The sequence below is a fragment of the Diabrotica undecimpunctata genome, chromosome 1 (genome assembly GCF_040954645.1).
Source record: "Diabrotica undecimpunctata isolate CICGRU chromosome 1, icDiaUnde3, whole genome shotgun sequence".
Classification (NCBI taxonomy): domain Eukaryota; kingdom Metazoa; phylum Arthropoda; class Insecta; order Coleoptera; family Chrysomelidae; genus Diabrotica; species Diabrotica undecimpunctata.
The window spans coordinates 88,220,382-88,247,247 of record NC_092803.1 but is presented as its reverse complement, the minus strand read 5'-3'; the positions used below and the strand labels follow the sequence as shown (position 1 = coordinate 88,247,247).

The 26,866-nt window shown below is 34.7% G+C and overlaps 2 protein-coding genes across 9 annotated transcripts in view; both read right to left on the bottom strand.

The window, feature by feature from the left end:
* LOC140451284 (angiomotin-like protein 1) overlaps nucleotides 1–26,866 on the bottom strand; it is an 880,806-nt gene that overhangs the window by 453,882 nt on the left and 400,058 nt on the right. The window lies entirely within an intron of this gene.
* LOC140442383 (uncharacterized) lies at nucleotides 13,536–18,822 on the bottom strand. The gene is made up of 3 exons (XM_072533458.1): nucleotides 18,816–18,822; nucleotides 14,278–14,682; nucleotides 13,536–14,218 (listed from the first exon to the last, which is right to left on the bottom strand). The coding sequence occupies exons 1-3, from the start codon at nucleotides 18,820–18,822 to the stop codon at nucleotides 13,536–13,538; spliced, it is 1,095 nt and encodes a 364-aa protein (XP_072389559.1).

Sequence of the window (26,866 nt, the reverse complement as noted above, 5' to 3'; positions counted from 1 at the left end):
ATCACCCGCTCAAGAAAAGAAAAACACTCACCAACCAAAGCACAACAAACAAAATCCAAAGCAAGCAAAAAAGTAACTGTCAACCACTCTGCGGTTAACTCGAGCTGTTTGCTTGACCTTAGATTATCTCCACCAGTCGTAAGTCATAATTTTAGTAATGAACATAATCAGCACAGGGAAACAGTTCCATTTTCTACACCAGTTTGTAAATTTGTTGGCAATGATAATATGTCTAAGTTAGTACCATTTTATAATTTGGATGGCCAATATAATATTTTAGATTTTGATATTAATTCTTTATTAGTCAGAAAACATAATGATAACCGACCTTATCTTGAAATTAAGATATTAGGACATTCTTGTTTGGCTCTATTAGATAGTGGCTCTAACATTTCTTTAATAGGTTCCTATTCATTACAATTGTTAGAAAACACTAATATTAATATTATACCTATTTCTTCCCTGCAAGTCTCTACTGCAGATGGTACCATTCAGTCGATCACAGGTAAATTTGAAACTGAAATTTTAGTTGCAAATATTCGCAAAACTATTACCTTTTATATTATACCTTCCGTGCAAAATTCTATAATTCTTGGCATGGATTTTTTAAATGCATTTAATAGCACATTAAATTGTTCGGACTTTTCGTTCTCTATTTCTTCCTTTAATTTATCAACTGTAAGTGTTATTCGTGAATTTTCTAGTTTGTCTGGAATGGAACAAAAACAGTTAGAGGATATTATCTCTAAATTTTCATCTATTTCGTCTAAAGATAAATTAGGCCGTACACATTTAATGTCTCATACTATTGAAGTGAAAACTTCAACTCCTTTCAGACAGTATCAATATCCCATACCTCAAGCATGGCAAGCAGATTTAGGTAAAGAAATCGATTCAATGCTCTCCTTAAACATTATCGAACCTTCTACCTCTTCATATTGTAGTCCTCTGTGGCTTACAAAGAAGAAGGATGGATCATTCAGAATTTGTTTTGATGGTCGTAAATTAAACAGTATCACATCGAATAGGGACGCTTATCCTATCCCTCGAATAGATGTTATATTAAGCAAACTCCAGAATGCGAAATACATCTCTTCCATTGACTTATCCAAGGCCTTCTTACAAATTCCTTTGAGTGAAGAGAGTAAGAAATATACTGCTTTCGCTGTTAGTGGTAAAGGATTATTTCAATTTGTCACGATGCCTTTTGGTCTAGTTTCAGCTCCTCAGACGATGTGTCGTTTAATGGACTTAGTTATTGGTCCACAACTTGAACCATTTGTATTTTATTATTTAGATGATATTTTAGTTGTTACTCCTGATTTTACTTCGCATATTGAAATATTAGAAAAGTTATTTTCACGCCTTAAAGAGGCTAATCTCACTGTCAACTTGGATAAATGTAATTTTTGTCGTCCTAATCTCAAATTCCTGGGATATGTTGTTGATAGTCAAGGTTTGAGGACAGATCCTGACAAGGTAACCGCTATCAAGGACTTCCCCATACCTAAAACAACTACTCAGTTACGTAGGATCTTGGGTATGTGTGGGTACTATCGAAGGTTTGTACGTTCTTATTCCACTTTATTATCACCTCTTACTGACCTCCTTAAGAATAGGAAAAAGGGTCAGACTATTACCTGGAATCCTGAGGCTGATGATGCTTTTCATCGTATTAAAGAAGCTCTTACCAGTGCTCCTGTCATGACTTCTCCTGATTTCAGTGAACACTTTTACCTCATGACAGATTGTTCTAATACTGCTTCAGGTGGTGTCCTCTTTCAGATGAAAGATGGTTCTGAGCACCCCATAGCGTACACTAGTAAGAAGCTCAATAAGGCCCAGAAAAATTACTCCACTACTGAACGGGAACTCCTTGCTATAATTCATGGCTTGGAGGCCTTCAGGTATTATTTAGAAGGTCGTAAGTGTACTTTGATCACTGACCATAGTTCGTTGTTGTGGATGCATTCTATGCGTAACCCGTCCCAACGGTTGTCCCGCTGGATTTGTAAGTTATCAGCGTTTGACTATAACATTGTCCACCGTAAGGCAAATGGTGTTGTAGTAGCTGATGCTTTGTCTCGAACATTTGATGTCAATCTTCTTGACGTATCCACTTTAGTTCCGGATGCGTGGTACCATAAAATGTTGGAGAATGTTACTCAGAATCCTGGTCAGTACCCTGATTTTAAAGTGGAACATAATATCCTTTATAAACATGTTGTTAGTCCAATTGAAGCCTTGACTAATATGTCGGATTGGAAAATTGTCGTCCCAACCGCAAATAGGGATGAAATTCTTCGTACTTTTCATGATAATGTGACATCTGGTCACTTTGGTTCCTTTAAAACATTTAGTAGGATAGCGGAGCTATATTATTGGCCTGGTATGCGCAACTGTATTAAGAAATATATTTCTAGATGCAAAGTTTGCGCTACATGCAAGCCAAGTAATAAGCCACAAGCTGGATTAATGGGTTCTTTTAGGAACATTGACTTCCCATGGCAGATGGTATCTATGGATTTGATTGGACCATACCCTCGTAGTTATAAGGGTAATACCTATTGTTTGGTGGTCGTGGATTACTTCACTAAATTTCCATTAGTTTTTCCTCTTCGTAATGCCACAGTTCCTGCCATTGTGAAATATTTGGAGGAGCAAGTCTTTTTGTTATTTGGTGTTCCCCAAATTGTCTCTTGTGACAATGGTCCTCAATTTGTAGCTAAGGCTTTTAAAGACCTTCTAACTAAATACAAAGTTCAGAAGATCTTTTATAACGCTGCGTACCATCCGCAAGCTAATCATAGTGAGCGTGTAAACCGCAGTATTGTTACAGCCCTAAGATCATATACATACCAAGACCACAGAGCTTGGGATCAATATATTCACTCCATAGCTCAAGCCATAAGAACTTCTGTCCATGAAGTTACGCAGTGTTCCCCAGCTTATTTAAATTTTGGTCGAAATGTTGCCTTATCTGGTGATTATTTTGGTTTAGTTTCAGGAAATTCCACAAATCTACCTCAAATATCAGATAAACTTCATCGTTTAGATGATATACAGACTCTACCTCCAATATTTGCAGACATCAGGAAGAAATTAAAAACTTCTTACCTTAAGTCACAGGGTCAGTATAACTTGAGGAAAAGAGATTTGCGATTCTTTGTTGGTGATCGGGTATTAAAACGTAATTTTGTTAAGTCTAGTAAAGGTGATGCTGTTTCTGCCAAATTTTGTCAAAAATACGTCCCATGTATTGTCAGTAAAGTAATATCTCCTTTAATATATGAATTGAAAGATAGTTTGTCCAACAAACGTCTTGGTCGATTTCATATAAAGGACTTATTACCAGATAACACTGTCAATGACTTAGACTCTTCATCGTCAGAAGAAGATTAACCTGACAGGATTGATTAGGTTAATTCCTCTTTCTAAATTTTGGTAATACTTGATTTTTTAATGAATAGGTAAATGATTGGATTTTAATTTTAGTCACCAGATAGACAATATGGTTTATCTATTATATAATAGTTTTAGCTTCCCATACTAAATTTAGCTTTGTTATAATATTGAAGTAGGTACAGCAAATTTTTTTTGGTAAATTAAACTGGTGTAGAACTGTCAACTCTTCGTACCTTATTATGTTTATATGTGTCATTGCTGTATATTGGTATACATAAATACATGTATATGTTTAGATTTTGTTTATTTGATCCTGAGGTTGTTTTTGGTAGTTCCTACAGGAAAATTATTAAAATACTTAGTAATATTCTTTGATACATTAGTTAGCATTTGGTCTAAAGAAGTTATCGCGTCATTTGTTTTAGATAATACAATTTTAGTATACAGTGTGATTCCTAAGTTAGACTTCATTCGTTAAAAATTCAATGAAGTTAGTTGCGATAAAAGTTACGCCGAATTATTATGTAACCTTTTGTTATTTTTTTTTGTATCTAACATTTCTTATGAAATTGGTTTGCCTCGCATGGCTATGCAAATACGTGGGTTCGAAACTTGTGTTACTATCAATAGTGCGCACCTGATAGGAAGCAGATTTCAGGGCTCACAATTGCCTGGTTATATCTATCAGACCTTAATCAATTTAAATGCTGAATCTCTATGATAGAATGTTTAATCATCATCATCATTATTGAAGGATGTACTAAACATTCTAGTATTACAATTCAGAAGTATTATTCTGTTGAAACATAGTCTTAATTTTAATCTCACTTCTATTATACATATATTGTCTACCCTTTGTAGCTTTATTATCTAGTTGTGCTGATACAAATGGTAACCTCTTAGATCTCAGCCTTATTAGAATATATCTTTTGTATTCAACAATTGAATATTGTGTTTAGCATCAGCTTTCCTGGGAACTCATTTTGTTTTTATATGTAATTAGGAGTCAGGATCAATGTTCTGTTATATAGATACAAGTAACTAGTGAACATACCCTAATCTGCAGTTTCTTAAGAAATTGACTTCCTTGTTCTCTAGTACTTCTTTGATTGAATATTTATAAGAGTTATCTATTTATGATGTCTTGAGGTATTGTATTAGCGATGATTTAGTGATATTTGGTTGGCTTTTTCTGGCTATTCTTATAAATCTGTTGTAGCTACAGCTATAGTTAGAGAATTCCAGAATTAATTAACTCCATTTCGTTATGTCCGTTCTTTAATTTGGTACACTTTCTTCCTGTTGTATTACTCTTATATGTGAAACTCAACTGTTCATCTATTAGTTCATATATTACTAATATTTGTGTTGGAATACCTTACTCCAATAAGTTTGTCATTCTTGTGTAGATCTTATCTTGAATCTGATGCATAACAGATGATGAGCTTAATTTGGGTTGTAATCCATCGTAGGTTGTGGAACTTGATAGGGATACAATGTGGTCTGGAATTTGGTAACCTTCAATGACACGAAAGGGAGTCCTAGGAAGATGATTTGGGATTCTTCCGGATTTTCGGCCTAGTCAGGTTGAGTCGTTAGTAGATTCTTGATTATGTTGTATACTGACTAAGTATCCCTTATTATACCTATCTACTCATGACTGGAATCAGATCAATTCACATATGCTGCAGACACTTAGTCTGTTATTTCGTTCCAATGGTTCAGTTTCATGGTACCAAATATTTAGCATCTATAGAGTATAATGATTATTAGGTTGTGGTGATGACCCATGAATTTGCCTGATTGTTTCACATTGGATATGCCAATATAAATCTGTTGTCCATTGTCGGATCAATTTAGGATAAAATGCATGCTACGATCATTTTTCCTCAGTAACTCTTATATCTAGTGTGGTTTTATATTACGGTCCATATTTTGGTTTATTGCGAATTGGTTACGAAATCTACTGATTGCTTCACCTTGGATATGCTCTAAAATAAATCTGATGTCCATGGATGGATCAATTTTGTATCGTTCATCCCATTCGTCAATTATTTTGAAGATTTGTATTTTTATTAGTTATTTAGTATAAGGTTTTAATAAACATACTATAACTTGTGGGCATGAGTGCTTGTGTCATATTTAGTATATTGTATATTAGAACTACCCCTCTTGCATGACTCATAATCTGTGGTTAAGTATAATCGGTCGAGTTAAATGCAAATGTGTGGAAGTTATTTGGTATATTCGGTTATATATTAGCAAGTTTTGTATTCATGTATATGATTGGTATAGTGTTCTTGTTGACAATAATTTGGGGTTTATTTAAATCTACTTAATCAACTTGAACAATTTTGGTTTTTAGAATGTCAGTCACGGATGGAAGATTCTGTGCATTTCATATGTTAGCTAGTGTGGTGTCCTGGACACGCTATATTATTGGCTATTTTGTTCACGTCTGTGATGGATCCCACAGTATATGATTGGTCTTGAATATCTATAGTTACACAGAGAAAAAAAAAATTGTTCTTAGGTCAATTTTTTTTTTCTCCAAGTAAAGGGGGAATGTAACGATAAGATTACTTTATCGTTACTGAGAAATTTAAAATAACTTAATTCTGCCTGTAAGGTATGCAACCAACTATACATGTAATCGTATTATCAATTGTTTATCAATTGGTCAAACTGCTTACCTGTCGCTTCCGCTTAGCTTGGAACTGACGGAAGCCGACGATTTTAAAAGTGTAAGACTCACTTGATATCGAACCATTGACCGAGGCAGAGAACGATTGGTTGATACTCCAGCGACCAACGCACGTGGCTCAAGTTATCAGAAAAGAAATTTTAAGTTATTCAGAGGTGATATTAAGTTAAAGAAGGCGTTTTTTTTATATTAGAAGTTTTGGAAAAAGAAGATTTTGGCTCAATTGTTGAAATATTGTTGCGTTGGGTGAGTTTCATTTTAATTAAAGTACATCATTTTTTTTTAACCATTATTAGTTTCATATTAAAATCATTTATTCAATAATTTTACCTTAATTATATTAGTCAAATCACGTTCAGAATTCTTTCTGTTAGAAATTCTCCTAAGTACACGTTCTCATCAATATCCAAGCAATTCGGTAATGTAAGGAGATCCTTCATTACTATTTGCCTATAATATATTCGTGATAAGTTAAATTTTAGTTCTTCAGTGAAATATTCATAGTAAATTCCCAACATTTTTTTAAATACATAGTTTTCGATTAATTTTCCAAGGTCACAAAAAGTGTACGAAACCTTCACTAATTATCATCTTCTGACTAGTTTTTCTTGTCCTAACCGCCTTTCATTTCGTGACATTCGACGCAGAACGTGGCAGTTATGTGTTAGTCAAGATGTCGCTTGACATAAAATGTGACATTCTACATAGGACATATTTAGTAGTAATATGAATCCCATCGAGTACATACATAGAGTAATAGAATTTCAAAGAAAACTTGATTGGTTAAAGAAAGACATTAAATCATATGAGGATTTTAAACATATTACAAGACAATTAGATAGCCTGCATTTTGACAACAACAACAAAACGTGGAAACCCAAAGAGTTGAATCTACAGCAACAGCAGCAGCAGCAAGACACCTGGGCCTGTAGAAAACTACCACCAGCTACATATCCATTAAGACGTATTCAACCAATACCATGTTTGTCAGCAACAACAACACCACGGGTGTCAGCAGCAACAACAACAACACCAGCGAGTATATGAAAAGTGAAATAGATAATGTCTTTACAATGTCCTGTGTAATATTAGCATCTGTATTTATCTTAATTTTAAAAATTATTTTTGAAATTGTAAGAAGAAAATTTGAATCTTCATGTAATATAAGACTCAATCAATAAAGATGTTTTAAATAAAAAACGTTTAATTTCTAATATATTTATTTATACATATACAAAAATTACAATGGTATTATGTTATTGGCAAACCAGTGACGTAGACGATCCACATTTCTTTCGGTACATGAAAATAATCCAGCGGCATGACCTGGGTTTGCAGTAGGGCCAACGTTTCCAGTAGCACGAGGCGTACCATCAAACTTGCAAACATCAATAATAATGGGAAAAACTCCAAAAACGTGACGTTTCTTATCCAAATATTCTGCTTTTTGTTCTCCTCGAACGTAGATGTAATCTGCTGCATACAACAACTTGGTTTCTAGTATTTCATTGATTTTGGACAATTCTACTTGCCCATCAGAGTATCGAATTCCAAGCAGTTTTTTCTCCACGTATGAGGCAGTCTTCCTATCCCCATTACTTAGCGCATTAAATGGTTTCTGAGGCAAAAAGATGTAATGACTTCGTTTAAAACCTATTTCAATGGTAAGTTCTTTGGGAACAAACCATCCGTCCACATCGAATCCCTGAATGTCTACGAATGCTACTCTCATGATGACTGCTCGTGTACTACTGGCAATTTATGCATCTAATTTAGACTTTTTACAATTTCGGTGAGAGGGAAGTACTCCATTACACAATCATGAATTATAATGCAATAAGCCTTGGTATTTTCGGGAAAACCATTATTCGCTTCAATATCGAGTTTTACGTCAACAGTGGATGCTTTCATGCTTTCTTCTTGTTTCGAACAATCGATGACAAACAATGCGTGATTCTTGAAAGCTGAGAAATCGAGTAGAGGTCGCTTTTGTTGGGAATGTATGTAGCTAGGATAAAATTCGGTATAGTTGAAATAGGCCTCATTGTAGTCAGTTTTGCTAAAATCCAACTGCATTCTCTCGTTTGGCCAATATTCTCCATTTAAAGATAATCTGATACTTTGAATATCGACATTGTCAAATAAGGTGGGATCAGCTGAATTCTTGTCACGTTTGTTGGTTTGAAAGAAAACAATGACATAACGGGGTCTTTCCACTGCATTGCTAGTTTTTACAGCCCAAACTTCACGTCTAGCGCCTTTGGTAAGTGCTGGTAATTCATGCAATTCCCACTTTCTAAGCGGAATAACTATAGGTTGATCTTGTTGAATGGATTTCATAAGTTCCAATTTAATATCATCATTGGGAAATATGTGCTTGACTCTGAGCTAAATATTGGTAATGTTAATCATAACAGTTGTAACTTGGCCTTGAGTTTTTTCTTTGACAATTATGCAATCGTTGTCGTTTCGAGCTCGAACTAGTCTTATTGTTTGACGACCATACGTAATCAAAGGATAATCATTGAAAATGTTGAACACATGCTTAAGAGGCATCTGTATGTTGAATGAATGATCAGCAGCGTGTAGAATTGGATCCCTAGGGTAATTCCAGCCTGCCATTGCCATATGACCGGAATCTTCTTGAGTATAACATGTCATAGCACGTACAGCGCTTACGATACCAGGATCCCGCACTGTTTCCATCTCCCTTGCGCTTTCGCTGTACGTACACGAATCGAAAAGAAAAGCACCAACATTATTTGCTAGTTTACCGTCACCAGTTCCGTTAATTGCGAGCGATCCTTTAATGCATAACAAGGTTTCGCTCATTGCAAAGAACGAGTCGACTTGATTGATGCTAAATTCTACAATGTCATTGCAATTGAATGATTTGATGAATGGTGCATATGTTCGGTATTCGGCTTTTCGAATCGACTCGTCAAACATCGGCTTACGATAAATATCAAATATTGGAGGCATTATGCTGTTTGAACGTGATCGTTTTCCATACATAGTTGTCATGTTTTCAGTTTAAAACCAAGTGATTGCAAAAATAATTTGTTTGCAAACGTAAGATGTTGCCGCTTAGATGAAGACGTAAGATGTTGCCGCTTAGACGGTTGCTCAACTAATGGTGTACTATGAGCAGTAGATTGCCTTATTAATAATCCCATTTCCCTCTTGATCTAAGTTCCAGCACCAATGTGCTCTGTTCTCCTCTAAAGTTTACAGGTCGTCCTTCTTGATCGACAGCCAACACTGTGATATTGGTAATTTCTCGTTGCGGTACAACAGGTAAATACAACAAATTGTGTGGAGTTTCGTCAATTGCGTACCCAGGATTTGATTGCATGACAAATTCGTAGATCGTGTGAGCAGGTCTGTTACCATCGAAGGCTCCGGTACTAATGTTGCATTCAAAGCGTATGCTAGATACTTTAATAATCCTAACAGGTCGATCTGAAGAATGCGTCTGTCCTGGATTTAGTATTGCAGGAGAAAATCCCAATACTGTACCAAGACTGTCAGGTTGCTTAAACGAAATCTTATATTTGCTGAAAATTTGACACTGCAACGTGTTATGGTTAGGTTTTAGACTAAATATCGTTTCGGGTTTAAGCACATTATCAGCACCCAATTTCTGTTGTATGTATTCTTCAATATCGGCAATTTCATAACATCCATCGGGGATATCAAATTGTTGCAATTTGTTTTTGTCATTGTAGTAATAAAACTTGGTATTTTCAATGTTTGGTATACTGTTGTAGGAATGGAAAAATCGAAGAGCTATCTCATAATCTTTGTTCGGATCCAACACGATCGGTGTGGGAGGTTGAAATGAGAATATGTAATTGGTGCTGTCTACTCTCAACAACTGCGACATGATGACTGACTCACGTCAATGTATTAATAGGTTATTATATTAGAAAAACAAAAATATTTACTTTAATAGTTTTATTTGTTCCAAAGCAAGTTTACAAAAATAACATGAAGCTTGAGAATCAGGTGGGCCATCCCAGTGAGTCCTCCAATCCGGTCTGTTATAATGTACGAAGCAGGGAAGTAGTATCTTTAGGTTAAATTCTCCTCGATATTCTTCAGGCAATTTATGCCATATTTTTAACAATTCGTAAGGTCGTACAGTTCATATAATCTAGCCGTATGTATTTTAGTTCTTCTTTACTGAATTCTGTAAAACATTTTTTGTAAAACATATGGTCCATAAGCAGTTCTGTACTTTTAGTAGGCTCCATTATATAAAAACTTTAAGCATAAATGTCCACAAATAATTTGATTGTATGTTTGATACTGATGGTTATTATAGGAAATGTTGGCACGTGCACCACCCAGATACTTAACAAGTTCTTTGGTCGGCTTCAAATTACCAAATGAATCGAAATACTCTACGTTGTTGTTTATCTTTCTGTATGCTACCCAATGTGTTCCGTTATGTGTGGACACATCCAAGTTTACTATTGCACATTCTCGTTGTCGAGGACCGTCTCTAGGCAGAGCGTCATTCATGAAAACACCTCGAAAATGTGGTATTTTAAGGATCTTCGCATAATGTGCAATCTCCACATCATATAGCGGACGATTGGGTAGCTTTATTGGAAGTTTTTTTTTTCAAATATAAGCCGAATCCACCTCTCGGTTTCTTACGTAGGTACAGACCCGAACCGATGTGTTCCATTGCCCTGTTATGGCGAATATCCTCCTCCAATTTCTTTTGAGCATTCTTAGCGTCGACTACTGTCTTCGCCACCCCAGCTGCACCCCCCGCTAAAGCCCACAAAGCGGAAAGGCCCGCAAATAGAGGTATGAGGGGTAGAAAACCTCCGGATTTTAGTGGTAGCACTCGTGGAACATCAACTTCTTTACGACCACCAAGTCTTTTGATTATGGATTTTGCTATTCGTACAGCCGTCAAAGCAGTATCTGTTAACGATGCTCCTCTTTTCATGGACTTTGCAATTTTTGAGACAACATCTCGATTGAAAGAGTAACGTCCCCGTCTTCCACGACGAGAGCATCCCATCCCCAACTTTCTTTTCGTTTTCATTCCGCCAGTTACAATTAAAGCAGCACTTTTTTCACCAATGCTAGCGTCTTTCGACTTGAAGCGCTCCCAAGCTCTATCTTCCAATTCTTTATCGGCCTTGTGACGTTCTTCGAGAGATGAATGCTGCGAATAAGCGATATCGTGTCGTTTGCAAGCTGCGTCTAATGGATTAATTCCTGGATCTCCACGTGCAAGACGTTTTTTAGTTTTGTTCCAGGTCCACAATACTGATAACCAGGAATATGTAGTTCAACTGGAAGTTTATTAATTAGAGAGTTCACGAGACCTCCTCCTTCAACGACCAACATTGGACTGATACCATGCAAGTGGTGATATCTATAATATATATTACCGTACTTATGTACTACACTTGTCACATGATGAAGGTCGTTCAGCAAGAGCAGACGCTACCAATTGATAATTTGGACATTGCCCAGAAAACAACCAACAGTAAACATGGTAAATTACTACCGAATTCATTCAGAGCGATTATTTGCGGTCCAAGTGGGTGCGGCAAAACGAATGTTATGCTATCTCTTCTATTTAATCCGAATGGCGTCAAGTTTAAAAATGTCTATGTTTATTCGAAATCCCTCTTTCAACCGAAATACCAACTACTGCAAGATATAATAGCGCAAGTTAAAGGTGTAGGATATTACCCATTTAAAGACAACGAAGAAATTATTAGTCCCAGCGAAGCTAAACCTCACTCTGTGTTTTTATTTGACGATGTTGCATGCGATGGTCAGCAAAAGATTCGCGAGTATTATTCCATGGGTAGGCATAAAGATATCGACGCCGCTTATTTATGCCAAACATATTCAAAAATACCGAAGCAGTTAATTAGAGACAACTGTAGAAATGTTTCAAAATCTCCTGGACCTCGTAAATACGCATGCCCGAAAAAATAAATGGATCCTAAAAACATGCACCATTTTAATTTCATAGGAAATTGGTCGACAGGGTAGGATTTGCACGTGCGAATGATGTCGAGTGTTCCCAATAAACATGACATAGGTATTATGTTTCTCTAATCTTAAACATTCAGTTACAGTTAGTCATCGCATTTTTATTTAATCTCACATTGAAAGATGTAATAAAAATTTACGACTTCCCGTCTTCAGAATTGCTGTGTAAAAATGTAAAATATTTACATTGCACTAATTTGGCTTGTAAATAAACCTTTTAAGAACTGAAAAAAATCTACAGGACAAATAAATAAATAACAAATTAATGTATGATAGAAAAATAATAGGATTTTGGTTTTAAATTCAGCAAAATATGTTTATACAAGAGGAAAACCTCGAATTGATTGGAAAAAATATTCGCATGAGATTTTTTGCATAATCACTTAAATAAAAGATCGCAGAATAATGTTCAAGAGGTCACCCATACAAAAACTGGTCCTAATTTATTAAACAGTTTTGTATAAATCCATTTTTAGGTTGGGATAAGGGCCTCAAACAACTAAAAACAATGTTTTAAACCAAATAGGCCAAACAAAAGTATAAGAAACTGATAGAACAAGATTTGGTGAATTCAAAAATAATTGTGTGTTTTTGGTCCTTAAAAATCGTCACTTTCGTTTTTTTTCAATTTTAAATTGTATAAGTTGAAAACGATCAACTTTAGAGAAAAATTACAATAAACCTTTTTTATTCAGAATGATACAGAAGAGCGAAAATAAATTTGTGCGGGCAGATGAAATTGATTTATAGAATTTGTTTAAAAACAATTATTGTTTAAATAAATTAGAACCACTTCTGCTGGTATTATGTTTTAAGACGAAATAAGTTAAATACAAAGTTATCAATTAATTAAATTGTCTGTGTATTTAAATTAAATGTACACTACCTTTAATAATGAATGTTCTATCGTTCTTCTTCTTTCTCCAGCACGCTGGACAGAACTGTGGAATTTCATTCTTGCACTTGGATGGACGGTGATAAACTATTTACTTTTATGGGGTTATATGACACTCTCTAGATGGTACTGATATTATATACTCAATGTGACTGTGCAACCGGAATAGTCTCTAAGTATTTAAGAATATTAATGCGGCATCTACATGAAGACGGTATATTAGGTTACGCACGATAAGACACACACATACACGTTAATTTAAACGAAATAAGAAATGAAATAATTAATAAAATGTTAAAAGAACTAAAAAATATAAATGGAGGGACGAAATACCTAGCTTGTCACCTTGACTAGTTGGTATTTATAGGTCGTTGTTGTAGCCGTAGTTGTCGTCACTATCAGACAGTTCTGTTTCAGATGATTCGCTATCGTCATTTAAATTTATAATGATTTCATGCGCTTCATCCAGGATGTATTCTCGGCTGAAATACTCTTCTTCTACTTTATCAACATGCCTGCATTTGCCCATATTTCTGGCGTGATTTCATTTAGCCTGATTTTTGCTAGTTCTAAAACATCTGCTAATTTAAAAGTCGTGTTTCTTGCTGCAACTTCATTTTTTAAAATGGCCCATATCTTTTCAATTGGGTTAAGTTCCGGATGATATGGTGGTAAACGTAAAACCGAGTGGCCGTGCTGTGCTAACAATTGGTCTACAGCATATACTGGATTTTTAGGTTTTGCAATGAGTACCTTACTGTAGAGCTCTGGTTTTGTTTCGCTTTCATCGAAAAATATGTTTCTTTCTGTCAACCATTTTTTCATGATGTCTTTTTTCGAAGCCGATGTAGGACATTTTTCAAGAGTCACATTATGATATGAGGCGTTGTCTATTACCAAAACTGAATTGGAAGGTAAATTGGGAAGAAGTTTGTCTTTCAACCACTTCATATAATTCTGGTGATTCATGTCATCATGATAATCACCAGTTTTTTGTCCGGATTTGAAAATGAGAGCAGCATTTTCGACAAATCCATTTTTACCACCACAATGTAAGATGATCAGTCGTTGCCCTTTAGATACCGGAGATTTTATGCACTTGTTTCGTCCATCATCCCAACCTTTTGGAACTGTGTGGGAACTATGTATATAAGTTTCATCACTATATACAATATTTCTATCTACAAAAATATTGAGAATTACTTTAAAATTAGTTATAATATAAATAAAAATATCTTACTTTCAGATTTATACTTTTTGAGTTTTCTTAAAAATTCTGTTCGTTTGGCTCTTATGTCAGTTTTTTCGATTAAAAGTTTCCTATTGTCTTCCACTGTTCTCCACCTAAATCCTAATTTCTTCACAATTTTTCTGAAGGAAGATAGTTTACCAGTTACAATTTCTTCGTTTCTAACAGATTCGTAAACAGCTTTCATGGTAGGTCTTCTTTTGTGGATAGTAGCAAACGTGTAAATGGTATTTCTTATAACGTGTTCCTCAAATGGATTGACTGATGACTTGGGATTGGGCTTGCAAATACTTGTTCTGGGTGATAAAAATTGTGAAGTTGCTGGTTTGTTTTTACCTTCCTTAATTATCCTCTTCACTGTACTTTCTGAGGTACCAGTTGCTTGAGCAACTCGCTCTATTAGCAACTCAAAGGAGTTGTGCAATATCCCAAATCTTTTTCCCGTTTCATAAATAAATAAACGTTAAAAATAATTGGTCTCCCTTGTCCATGGACCACTTTTCCATTGTTACTTTTCCTGTAAAACCGCTAGGTTTTAGATAATAGATAAAATGTTAAATATTAGTTATGTTTGAGAAAAACATTTACAAAAAAATGAATTGAAAAGAAAAGTACTTTAAAAGTGTGTAAAGCATTTAATTTCTAGCTGAGCCCCTTTGGCTTTATACACTCTAGGAACTAAATGCTTTACACACTCTAAAAGAACTTTTCATTTTAATTTATTAATTTATCATAAGCGTTTACAAAACACATTAATTTTTTGCAAGAAATATTAAAATAAACAATAAAGTTATCAGATTTTACACACTTTTAAAAGTGAATTTTTTGAATTCATTAATTTGTCGTAAGTGTACAAAACATATAAGTTATTTTCAAAAAAATATTAAAATAAACATAATTTAACTTACATTTTTAGGATCTCACTGTAAAATGTTAAAAACGACTTAAAACGCACTGAATATAAATAACACCTCACTATAAAATATTAAAAACGATTTTTCCCAAAAAAATTAAAATATTAAAGCTATTTCACTAACGCAAAAAACTAGTTCGTCTCTGTCTCGCTACGACAACGCACTGAACAGAACTGCATGTTTTTGGAAATGCCTGATATTATTGTTTCGTCCGTAAATCGACGTCACTAAATGATGACGTCAGGTCCACGACATTATGAATTATCTCTAACATGATTGTACTATTCAAGCAAGATGAGATAAATTTAAAGCATGTATTTGACGAGCATGTTTCACCAGACATGTCATTTGATGAATTTAAAAAAAATTGTTCTGAATGTTGGTGTGATAGGTATGGTACTCTGGTAATTATAAAAGATTTTGCTCTCAATAATGGCCGATATCGCAAAGGATTTGATAAATATATAAAATTGTAAGATAATTGGTTAGTTGTCAACACAATGTCAGATGATACGGTTGCCATTGCGCTTCGCAAGAAGAAAGTCGCCGAATTGGCTAGATCAATTCGCAAAAAATATTTGGCATTAAAATTAGGTCGAACAGAACAAGATGAGTCCCTAAATAAACTGTTTAAACCACTCTCGAAACCTCTCAAAGATATTGCACAATCATCAAAAACGTTACATCATACTATCACTAACAAGTTTGAACAAGTTAAAAAAGAAGAAGTGAAAAAGGAGGAGGAGGAGGAGGAGGAGAATGGTGATGATGATGATGTATTTCTTGATGCACCTGATCTAGCAATACCTGATGAAAACATTATTCAAGAACCAATCGAGATTCCGATGGATGCCACAGACGAATATATCGATCAATATCCTCCAATAAGTCACAAGTACATAAAAGAATATTTAATAAAAGACGATAAAATTGATAAAAACTATGGTCCATTTTACGATTCTATTAGTGGTTGGATAATGGGAAAACGTCGAATAAACTTTGACAAACGCAATGGAGACATAATAATAATTCGAGAACGTGATTTAGAAGAACGTAGGTTAGGTGGTACGCCAGGTCTATATCAACTTTTATTTTATGCCAACCCTGAACAGTATAATGATGAGGATTTACAAAAGTATAAAACTGTTGAAAAACACAGAGATTCATCTGGATACCTTAGGACGTCTTAAAGGTTCTAGTGGAGAAAAATACCATTCTATTATTAAACCTCTATTCAAACCATCTGATGCAGCAATGAAAAAGCATGCAATTCAAAGCGATCCAAAAAAGAACTCGAACACAGAACGAAAACAACAACAACAACACGATCATCTTCATCTACGGCCAAAGGAACGGGATTGGATGACTCTCGTTTAACATACAACACTGCCCCCATGGAGTATATTTATTGGGATGATCCAAATGAGTTAGTTGAATGTCTTAAACTATTGGTGGCTTCGAAAGACGCCGGCAACACATCTCTCGACAACGAAATCGTAGCAATCATCAATGAACTAAAAGAAGCTAATATAATAGAGTAACTGGGAATGTCAGTATCATTTTCAAATTCGGACAAATTCGGTCATCACTCTCGTAACAGTAGTATTAATGCTCAAAAGGTGGCACGAGTTACATTTCCACATACGTCTGACGGAAATATTAATGCCGAAAATGTGAAAATTTGCAATGTCAAGGATCCATCAGACAATGACGATGCTGCAACGAAAAAATACGTTGATAAACAAATCAATGAGTTGCGTAACCTGCACTATCCATTAATTCAAACACATGGTGTGATATTGCAGCAAAAAACTAATGACATACAGGATTTAGCAATCGGACTAAACGATGTGAGAAAGGAGCTTCATAAAACTACAGTTTCACTTCTCGAGCAAAAATTGCAGCAAAAAACTAATGACATACAGGATTTAGCAATCGGACTAAACGATGTGAGAAAGGAGCTTCATAAAACTACAGTTCCACTGCTCGAGCAAAAGTTACAAAAAATAATCAAAGATGGCCAGAATACACTAAAAAATGATGCGAAGAACAGTATAAATATGTTGAAAAAAATAATCCAAGATGATTTGAATACACTGAAAAAGGATATGGAGAACAATCTAAAATCTGCTGCAGAAACAGTTGCAAAGCATACGATGTACGATATAAAGATGGAACAGAGGATAAAACAAGTGGAACAATCATTAAAAAGCATAGTAGATAGCGTTCATTCATGGGATATAGACAAACGTCTTAAGGCAGTGGAAGGTGCGATGAAAAAATAATGTCTAAAGAAAAGAAAGAGGTGGTGAACGAATTGCATAAACCAGCACGAAAAAACTATCCTCGTCGTCGAACAATAATCAAAGGAATCGATGACTTGTGGCAAATGGATTTGGCTGAAATGCGTCCTTATGCACATCAAAATAAAAATTACAAACTAATACTAGTTGTAATTGATTGTTTTTCAAAATTTGTGTGGACACGTCCTCTAAAAACGAAGACTGGTGAGGAAATTACTCGGGCATTTTCGGATATTCTCGCTCATACTCGACGAGTCCCAAAAAACTTACAATCTGATCAGGGAACCGAATTTTACAACAGAAAATTTCAAAATTTAATGAAAAAACATGAAATTAATCATTACAGCACCTACACGATCAAAAAAGCTGCTATTTGCGAAAGAGTTATTAGAACGTTGAAAGCAAAGTTGTACAAGTATTTCAGTTTACATGGATCGTACAAATGGTTAGATGCTCTACCCATAATCACCGAGGAATACAACAACACAAAACACAGTAAAACAGGATACAAACCGTCTCAGGTTAACAAATCCAACGAAAAAGCCATTTTAAACAAAAGTTATACTCATTTAAAGATTGCCGGTCCACGAAAGTTTAAAGTTGGCGACATTGTACGTGTATCAAAGGCAAAACATTTCTTCGAAAAGGCATACACGCCCAATTGGACTACTGAATTATTTAAAATTGTACAAGTTAAGATAACAAATCCTATAACGTATTTGCGCGAAGACATGCAAGGTGCGCCGATTAGTGGCAGTTTTTACGAAGAAGAATTGCAGAAAACATCAAGCCCTGACATATACCTGGTCGAAAAAGTACTCAGACGAAAAGGCAATAAGATGTATGTGAAATGGTTAGGAATGGATAGCAAACACAACAGCTGGATAAATAAATCGAATATAGTTTGAGGATCTATATTTCGATTCGCCGCGTAGACATACACTTTTCTAAAAAAGGCTTACAATTAACCACAAGGAGTGGGGAATGACAAAAGTATAAATTTAAGACAAACTACGATGTTCAGTTTACACCCATTTCGTCAACGGTATTCAAAACAAGAAGATGATGAGCTCTCAAGATAGTGGTTATGACAGTCAACCTGTTAATTTCGATGATGATAGCAGTGAATTTAGTATAGAATTTGACTACGATGAAGATGGTCAACCGCCTAGTCCTGGCGCCGAATTAGATCGAGTATTGGCAAAATTTGAAGCAGCAGCCAAAAATGAAGTATATTGTTTATTGGAAACTACATATCCAATGAGCTCTCTCCATATAAAAATTGGTCTATCTCCAGCTCGAGATTTCTCACCATCCATCATTCTGTGTCAACAAGGTAATTTTAAAAGAATCAGTTTAAGCACATTCGAGTGGGAAGCCATAATTGAGTGGTTTAAAGAAAAAATGAGTGATTTTTTCCAAGCAGATCTACCGACTTATGCGGATGAGTATGATCCCATCGAATTTATGTGTGGTGATTTTTGCAAACTAAGACAATTGGTGATGGAAAATGTAAAGTTGCTGACAATCGAGAAATTTGGGGTCGCATATTATTTGTGGGAAGATGAAGTCAACCAAATTATAGAAGCAGACCAGAGCATGATGTCGCATAGAGTGGTGCTGTTAAAGAGTTTACAATTTCACGAATACTATATAAACATTTCAACTTTCATCAGAACAATTTTGGTGCTATAGACTCTTTACATGGACCAGTTGAAGCCTTCGCAGCATATTGCAATATTTGTCCAAACACTTTGTTAAGTTTAGCTTTAAAGGAATTTGTATATTATTATAAAATTAAAGTTGTAAATGATTTAACTGAATAAATAATATTAATATAAATATGTTGTCTTTTATTTGTAATCTAACATAAATAAAACCAAAAAATGTAAGATTACACAAATTTATTATTAAAACTTACATTATAAAATTAATACTATTTTTTATATTTACAAAACTACAATTTACAAAAACTTTGCGATAAGTGATCTTTTCTCTTTTTGTTCTTATGAGTAGCCATATACTAAAAGAAGAAAATTATTTATGCATAGTGCATCTACATTGAAAGAACCAAGTAGTATCAAACAAGACATGATCAAACGAATTTTGACACCAATTATCTGTTTTTCTGCAACAACAAATACATGTTATTCAACAAGATAATGTCCCCACGGAAGCGTATTAAATGATTTTGGTATTAAGTACCTCTTATCGTCATAAGGACTTAGAGCCGTTTTCAATTCTCTCTTTGTTTAGTTGTTTTCTTTCTAGACGCTATCTCTCTTTTTCCCTCTCCTCGTCAGTTATTTGCAGTTTAAATGTGTACATTTTCGATCGTAATCCAATAAAATGTGTAATTATTTTCCCATTTGCCTCATCCTTCAATAATCCGGGGATTTTTTTATTTAACCTTTCTATTTCGTATGGGTTGTTTTCGGCATAGTCGGAGGTATCGAATTTACTTGGATGCGCCTTTAAAACCTCTCTATATGCATCTGAACATTGCAATTCATAAATAAAGCTATCTGTATCCATGTACAGCAGTGAACAGTTTTTCTCTCCCATCGTTGGAAGCATAAAGTTGTAGTGAAAATCATACATACATAATTTGGATATATCGAGGATTGCTGCGCCTATATACAGGGGTTTATTAAAACATACCTCTGCTTTCTTTAGTTTAATGGCCACCAAATTTTTGCTAAATATTGTACGACTATGAAACCGACTACTTGCAATCAGATTTTTGGCTCCGTACCTTCCATGCCATTTTTTACATAATTTTACAATACGATGACGTCTTTGATTCTGTAATGTCTTCCCGAACACAGCATTATTCATCAATTTGAACAAATTTTTCTCGAAGCTACTTGTTGCTTTAGCTCTAAGTTGAGTATTCAAGTTAATGTACGGTCGCAGCCACGCAGATTGATTAAATTTCAAAACTTTATGTATCTTTGTTAAAATTAATCCGTTGGCCAGTACCTGTTTAAGATTTCTATAATGAATAATATATTTTGTTTTGTGATATAAGGTTGGTATTAACTTTGGTAATTTTGAACCGGGCGGAATGCGGTGTTCGGCAGCAAATGGAAAATCTTTATGTTTGTCGTGTAATTCACGTGGATACTCCAAGTCAACTTGGAAAAAATAGCCCTCCTTTGCATCATCCGGTATTGTCATAATATCGATATGACCTTCAGGAAGATTACCAACACCAAATTTGGATACGTCTTCAATCCATTTGAATCCTCCTATTGGTAAAGCTTCACTCATGGCCCAGCCATACAGATTGTTTACGTCTAAGTACAGGATGTACTTAGTGGGCTGTGTGATATCATAACGCGATGTGTATTTATTATTAGCTTCCGAATATCTATTACTACAAACAGATATTCCACCTCTTATGCCTTTTTCCATGAATAAAATCATATCAATATCCTTTAATAAATCCAATTTGCATTGTGTATATTTGAGCATACAATCCCACGTATACCCAGGCATAGTATAATACCATGCTGGATCTAGTTGATATGTGGCTCGACATTTTTGTCGAAACTGCTCAAACACATCAGCCAACAGCAGAATATCTGTTTTTAAATACAAATCGCTATATTCTCCCAAATTTTTACAATTAAATTTCTGCCAAACATTTTGCGCATGAGCATACTTCTCTTCACTAATGTATTCATTATTTAACTTATTATAAAAATGGTTAATTTTGGGTAAAGAAGTTTCATCTAATTTATCTATACTGTCAATGTAATCATAGCAAAATACTCCTTTACAAGTTAACAAATTAAATGAATCATCATCTAATTGACTAAATTCTCGTTTTAAAATCTTCTTTTCGGATGTATCTAAAAGTGAGGCCAATTCATCCAGTGAAGCTCCCATAAATGTTAGAGAATCAATAAATCGTAATTTAATTTGATGTTCGTTAGTTTGTAATGTAAATGAAATGTATTTTTCTTTGTTTATGGGAAGTAAGCTCAAGTGCCCATGTTTGCAAAGATCTATAATCATGAAATGCGAGTCGTAACCACTAAAATTGTGAAATACAATGGGAACGACAAACAATTTTTTAAAGTTCAAATTACATGCTTGGTGTGCAAATTCTCGTACTTGTCCAGTAAAATGGTCGTGATCTACAACAATTGTATCTGTTGCCAAAAAGCGTTTCTCACAAATATGACACACAGTTGCTCCATTTGAGCTAGGCTTTTCGACGATAGGTACAATTGTCTTTATTTTGGAATTTACAAATGTGGAAATGTCGGCCATTTCTTTTGCGAACCACTCCATGCAATTTTCACCTCTATAGCTATTAAAATAAGATAAACTATCATCGTAAGCACATTTCAAATAATAACCTGCACTAAAAGGTACATGTTTCTGATATTTTGCTGTTTTACTCACTGCGACATTGGAATCTGTAAAATTATGTAATTGACATTCAAAATCGGCATAAACTATAAACGGAGTTGTTTGTTTGTATGTAAAATTGCGAAAAGCCACATGATCATATTTAGGAACAGTCATTCTGCATTTATTCATATCTGAACACATTTCTTCGTGCTCTGCTAGTTTGCTTTCGCTGTGAAAATAGTTTAAACAACGATCGCAAATATATTTTTTACGTGTGGCTTTGTTTAATTGTGATCTTACTAATTTTCCCAAATCTTTAATCCAACAATAATGAAGGCGTATTTCAGTCTGATCGTCATCTTCTGGAAGAACATCGTAATCGTTTAATTTTGGAAAATATTTATCTTGTACTAGAAGCAAATTAACATGCTTTTCCATCTTTTGCGGTGTCAGTCTGGCAGGTATTACTTCGTAAAATTGTTTGTCCTTAACTACATTTAATTCTAAGACAAAAACATTAACTGATATGGCGTTTAATTTTTCGAATTTTGAAATTTGGTTTAATGGCATTGGGCTTTCTAATTTATCGGTTTGCAAAACAGTAGAATAATGTGGATATTTCGAAACTTTTCCAGCATTTTTGTTAACAGGATACAGAGCGCTAACTATTGACCAATAAAAGCAGGCCTGATCAAAATTATGCACGCTCGTTTTTTCTGAATCTCTATTGGCAGTTCAATGAAAGATGAGCCATTTCCTAATTCTACTTTATTAATATTAACTTCTAATGAAATTACTTTAGACAGCGCGGCCCCCGAATCTTTTTCTGCAAATTCAGACAGCTTTGTAAAAATTTTATCCTTAACATTTTCACTAAACCAAAGATGTAAATCGGTCGATGTGTCTATAATAGCATTTTTAGTGTTGAAATATTTTAAATCTAAATTTTCACTATCACTCGATTTTTTAATGAATTCGCCGCAAAATGTAGTATTGACTTTAAGCATTCTATTTGTTTTCAATATAATTTTAATTTTTCTACTAAAAACTGTAAATGCATCATCCAAAAACATTCCTACATCCTTATGACATAAATTTACTATTACCCCGGTTTTAATTCGACTAGCGAAACACGAAATGACATTTTCCCATTTAACTCTATTGCGTAATTTTGAATTAAGCCCCAACCCAACGTACTTATTATTAAAATTTAAAATAATTTGCCTAAAATGCTTAAAATGTCCTATGTAAGTTTGCAATTTTCTAACTGTTCCTACGAATAGTTTACTGTTTTTAATTACATTACTACATCTCCAAATTTGACTATTTAACCGTCTTGTCCAAACTTTACGATCCCTTTCAGTGAATTTGTCAAAAATTATTTTACTAAGGTTTTTAATAATGTGCATCAAATCATCAGACTGTTTAATTATTTGTTTATGCATGGCTACTCACACACAAAATAAGAAGAAAAAATCACTTACCGTTTTTCTTTATTCTATTATTTCAAATTTTGCTGGTGGATGAACACCTCCAGTGTTGACTAGTCCTCGGAATATGATGGAATACTTCTTAGTTGCGAAGTCTGAGATGAATGGAATATATACGTCTGTGACTCTATGTGGCAGAAACACAACGTTTTCCTCAAGTTCCAGCAAAACTGCTTGACCAAATTTAGCATTTACCAGCTTGGCGGCTAGAATTTTCTTCGGTTCGTCTATGGGCAGTTGGTTTAATTTTATTGCAGGTTTTTGTTCTGCAACCAAAGAAACTGCGTTTATTTTTGATAGATCCATCTACAATAATAATAATAAAAAACTATAGTTTTTCTGCTTAGCATGAATGGAGAGAAGCATTACATACTTGGGAATAGAGAAGAACCATATATTACAAGAAATCGAAATACGAAAAAAAAGAAAACAATTCTTATACAAATAGCAGTCGTGAACTGTTTTAAAGCATACACAATGAAATAAAGGACATAATAAATATATAAAAAGAGAACAACGCTTACCTTTATTAGATATATTTTGCACTGAACAACTTATTATGGTGTGTAGTGTCTGCATAGATAGCGAACTGTAACAAACGAATGCGCTCCTCGGTCTTTTAAAGACTCGAACTGAACATCGCGCCAAGCGAGCCCAAGTTGCGTCAACCTAATGCGCGTACGGTTACATCGATAGCTCCGTTACAAAGATAAGCGATGTACAATGTTCTGAAAATGTTATATTTTTTTTCTGGTTTTATTAGTAAAAACCCAATGATAAAATATTGCGTGCAAAATTAAGAATGCGGTTTTTTATCAATTTTCAAACTTGTAAATATGCTTACCACTATCATTATACATTTTACAAAATGTAGCAACTGTGGTTTTTGTTCCGGCGTTTTGAAATGAAAAATAAATTTTGTTATCAGATCATTACGTGTTTTGAATTATGCGGTACCGCGTTATCACGAGGCTTCATCCGGTTTTGCTAACAAATGCACTATCTTTTAACATATTTAATATATTTCTGTATATAATTTCAATTCTTTGATTAATACTAATTTTATCCATATAATATATGCTTTATAAAAATACGGTTAATATTACACAAAAACTTCTTCAGTCAGAAGACGTGTGTGTGTGTATGTGTGTGTGTGTGTGTGTGTGTGTGTGTGTGTGTGTGTTTGGATTTTTGTATAAATAACTGTATTAACAATTTTTGGAGATTAGTATAAATCGAGATGCTTGTCTGTTTACATGCCTTATTGTTGCTCTCTGTATCTGTGTGTGCAGAGAATAGCACTCTGGAATATGCTAGTTCTTTTCTTAAACGTTTCGGATATCTAAATACATCAAGTAATGCTATTTCTAGTATAGATATGGCCTTAGTTGAATTTCAAGAAAGATACAACCTTCCGGTGACCGGAACATTAAATAATGATACTATGAATATGATGAATAAGCCCAGATGTTCTGTTGGAGACAATAACTATGCAATTCATTCGAAGTGGAATAAAACGATTTTACGCTGGTATTTCCCTCAAGCTATTAGTAATCCCGATTATATAAATCTTGCTGCAGAAGCTTTCGCTAGATGGGAGAAAATATCTAATTTAAAGTTTACACGAGTCATAATACCTTCTTCAAAGCCTGATATTACTATAATTGTGGTGTCAAATAATCATAATTTTCGAGCAAGTTGTCAAGGAACCTCTAAATGTTCATTTAATTTCGATGGCCCCGGAAAAGTATTGGCCCACGCATACTATCCCAGCGCAAACGGTGAATGTACCGAAATTCATCTTGATGCTAATGAACGGTGGTATGTAGGAAATGGCAGAGCTCCTGATGGTGAAGTCAATTTTTTGGCTGTCCTAATGCATGAAATTGGTCATTCTCTCGGACTGGAACATAGTACTAGTGATTCGTCTATTATGTATGCTTGGTATCACCAAGATGTGCCAACTTTTGGTGAAGATGATAAAAAGGCAATGAGCATGCTATATGGACCTAAAACAGTTCCCTCTTACATACCATCAACAACACCAGTTACGCAAGCGCGAATAATTTCGCAAACCAGGAGCAATGTACCGAAAACACCTGCACTAACAAACAGGGCATATTTGCCGAAAACACCTGCAATAAAAAACATATGTCTAATTCAGTATCCCGATTTCATGTTTCTAGCTACATCTCCACAATTTCCAAATTATCGAATGTACGTTGGATCTGGCCCGTATATATGGAAGTTTGATTTAAATGAGATGCGCCTTCCAAAATATCCTGAATTAATTACCGATTATCTTCCCAAAGAGTTGAGGTCTACGCACGTTTCACATGTTTTTCAGAATTCCGAGGGACACTTAGTAACTATAAGCAATAATCAGTATTACGCTGCATCTTTCCCCAATTTAAAAATTCAAAAACGTTTTATGTTTCCTTCTATACCTGCGAGAACCAACATAAATGCCTTGTTTCAAACAAACAGCGGTCAGACGTATTTATTATACAATGATAATTCTTATACTGAATTTAACGAAGCTGGAGATGTCTTAAACCGTGGACCAATAAATTATCTCTTCCCAGGACTACCAGATAAAATAACATCAGCATTCCGCTACACGGATGGGTTTATTTACTTTTTCCAGAACAATACCTATTATAAGTATAGCGAATACACACGTAGAGTTGTAGCAGCAGGAACGTTTAGCTGGGAACTTTTTGGAATACCCTGCCCTGAAGACGGCCTATTAAAACAATTAAAAACTTTGTTAAACAAAATTGTAACTATATACGAATAAAGGTTAATGTGTTCCTTCTTATTGGTAGTTCTTTTAATAAAAATTACATTGTTTTGTGTTGCTGTTGTTGTTTTATTTAAATTCCATTACTCTATGTATGTCAAGCGACGTCTTGCGTTGAATGTCACATAACTGTCACGTTCTACGTCGAATGTCACGTGACATTTCACGTTCTACGTCGAATGTCACGTCATTTCACGTTCTGCATCGAATGTCACGTTCTACGTCGGATGTCACGTTCTATTAGGCACTGTCCGGAAAAGAAGAAGAAGAAGAAGAAGAAGAATGTTCATACTGATCGTTGACATGGCTTCTGTGTGTGTGTATGTGTCACCAACGCTTTCATTTGACACCTCATACGTCAAAATCATGCCAATAGCAACAAAGATACATTCTAGCGCCCATTTGGCAATGCTGCCATCTTTGTTTTTTGTGTCAAAGTATTCCCCGTCTCCTCCCCGTTCCAACGAGCCCTCATACTTCACGATCGGACCAATAGAAACAAAGATATGACGTAATGACCTTTTGGCATGCTCCGATGCGCACGGCACATACTGCGTTCAACCCCATTTTTCATCCCCTTTCCAACGAGCCCTCGTACGTCATCCTACGTTAAGCCGTTTGGAACTTACGACCGGGGGTTGCGATTTAGGGGATGAGCTCATATATATAGTCTATCTACTAATAAGTATTATAACTTTAATATAT

Excerpts from the sequence above, each read along its gene's own strand:
- LOC140442383 (XM_072533458.1), bottom strand. Across the intron at positions 14,219-14,277 it reads CAAAAAGTATAAATCTGAAA|ATAGAAATATTGTATATAGT; the intron begins GTAAGATATTTT and ends ATATTTTTGTAG.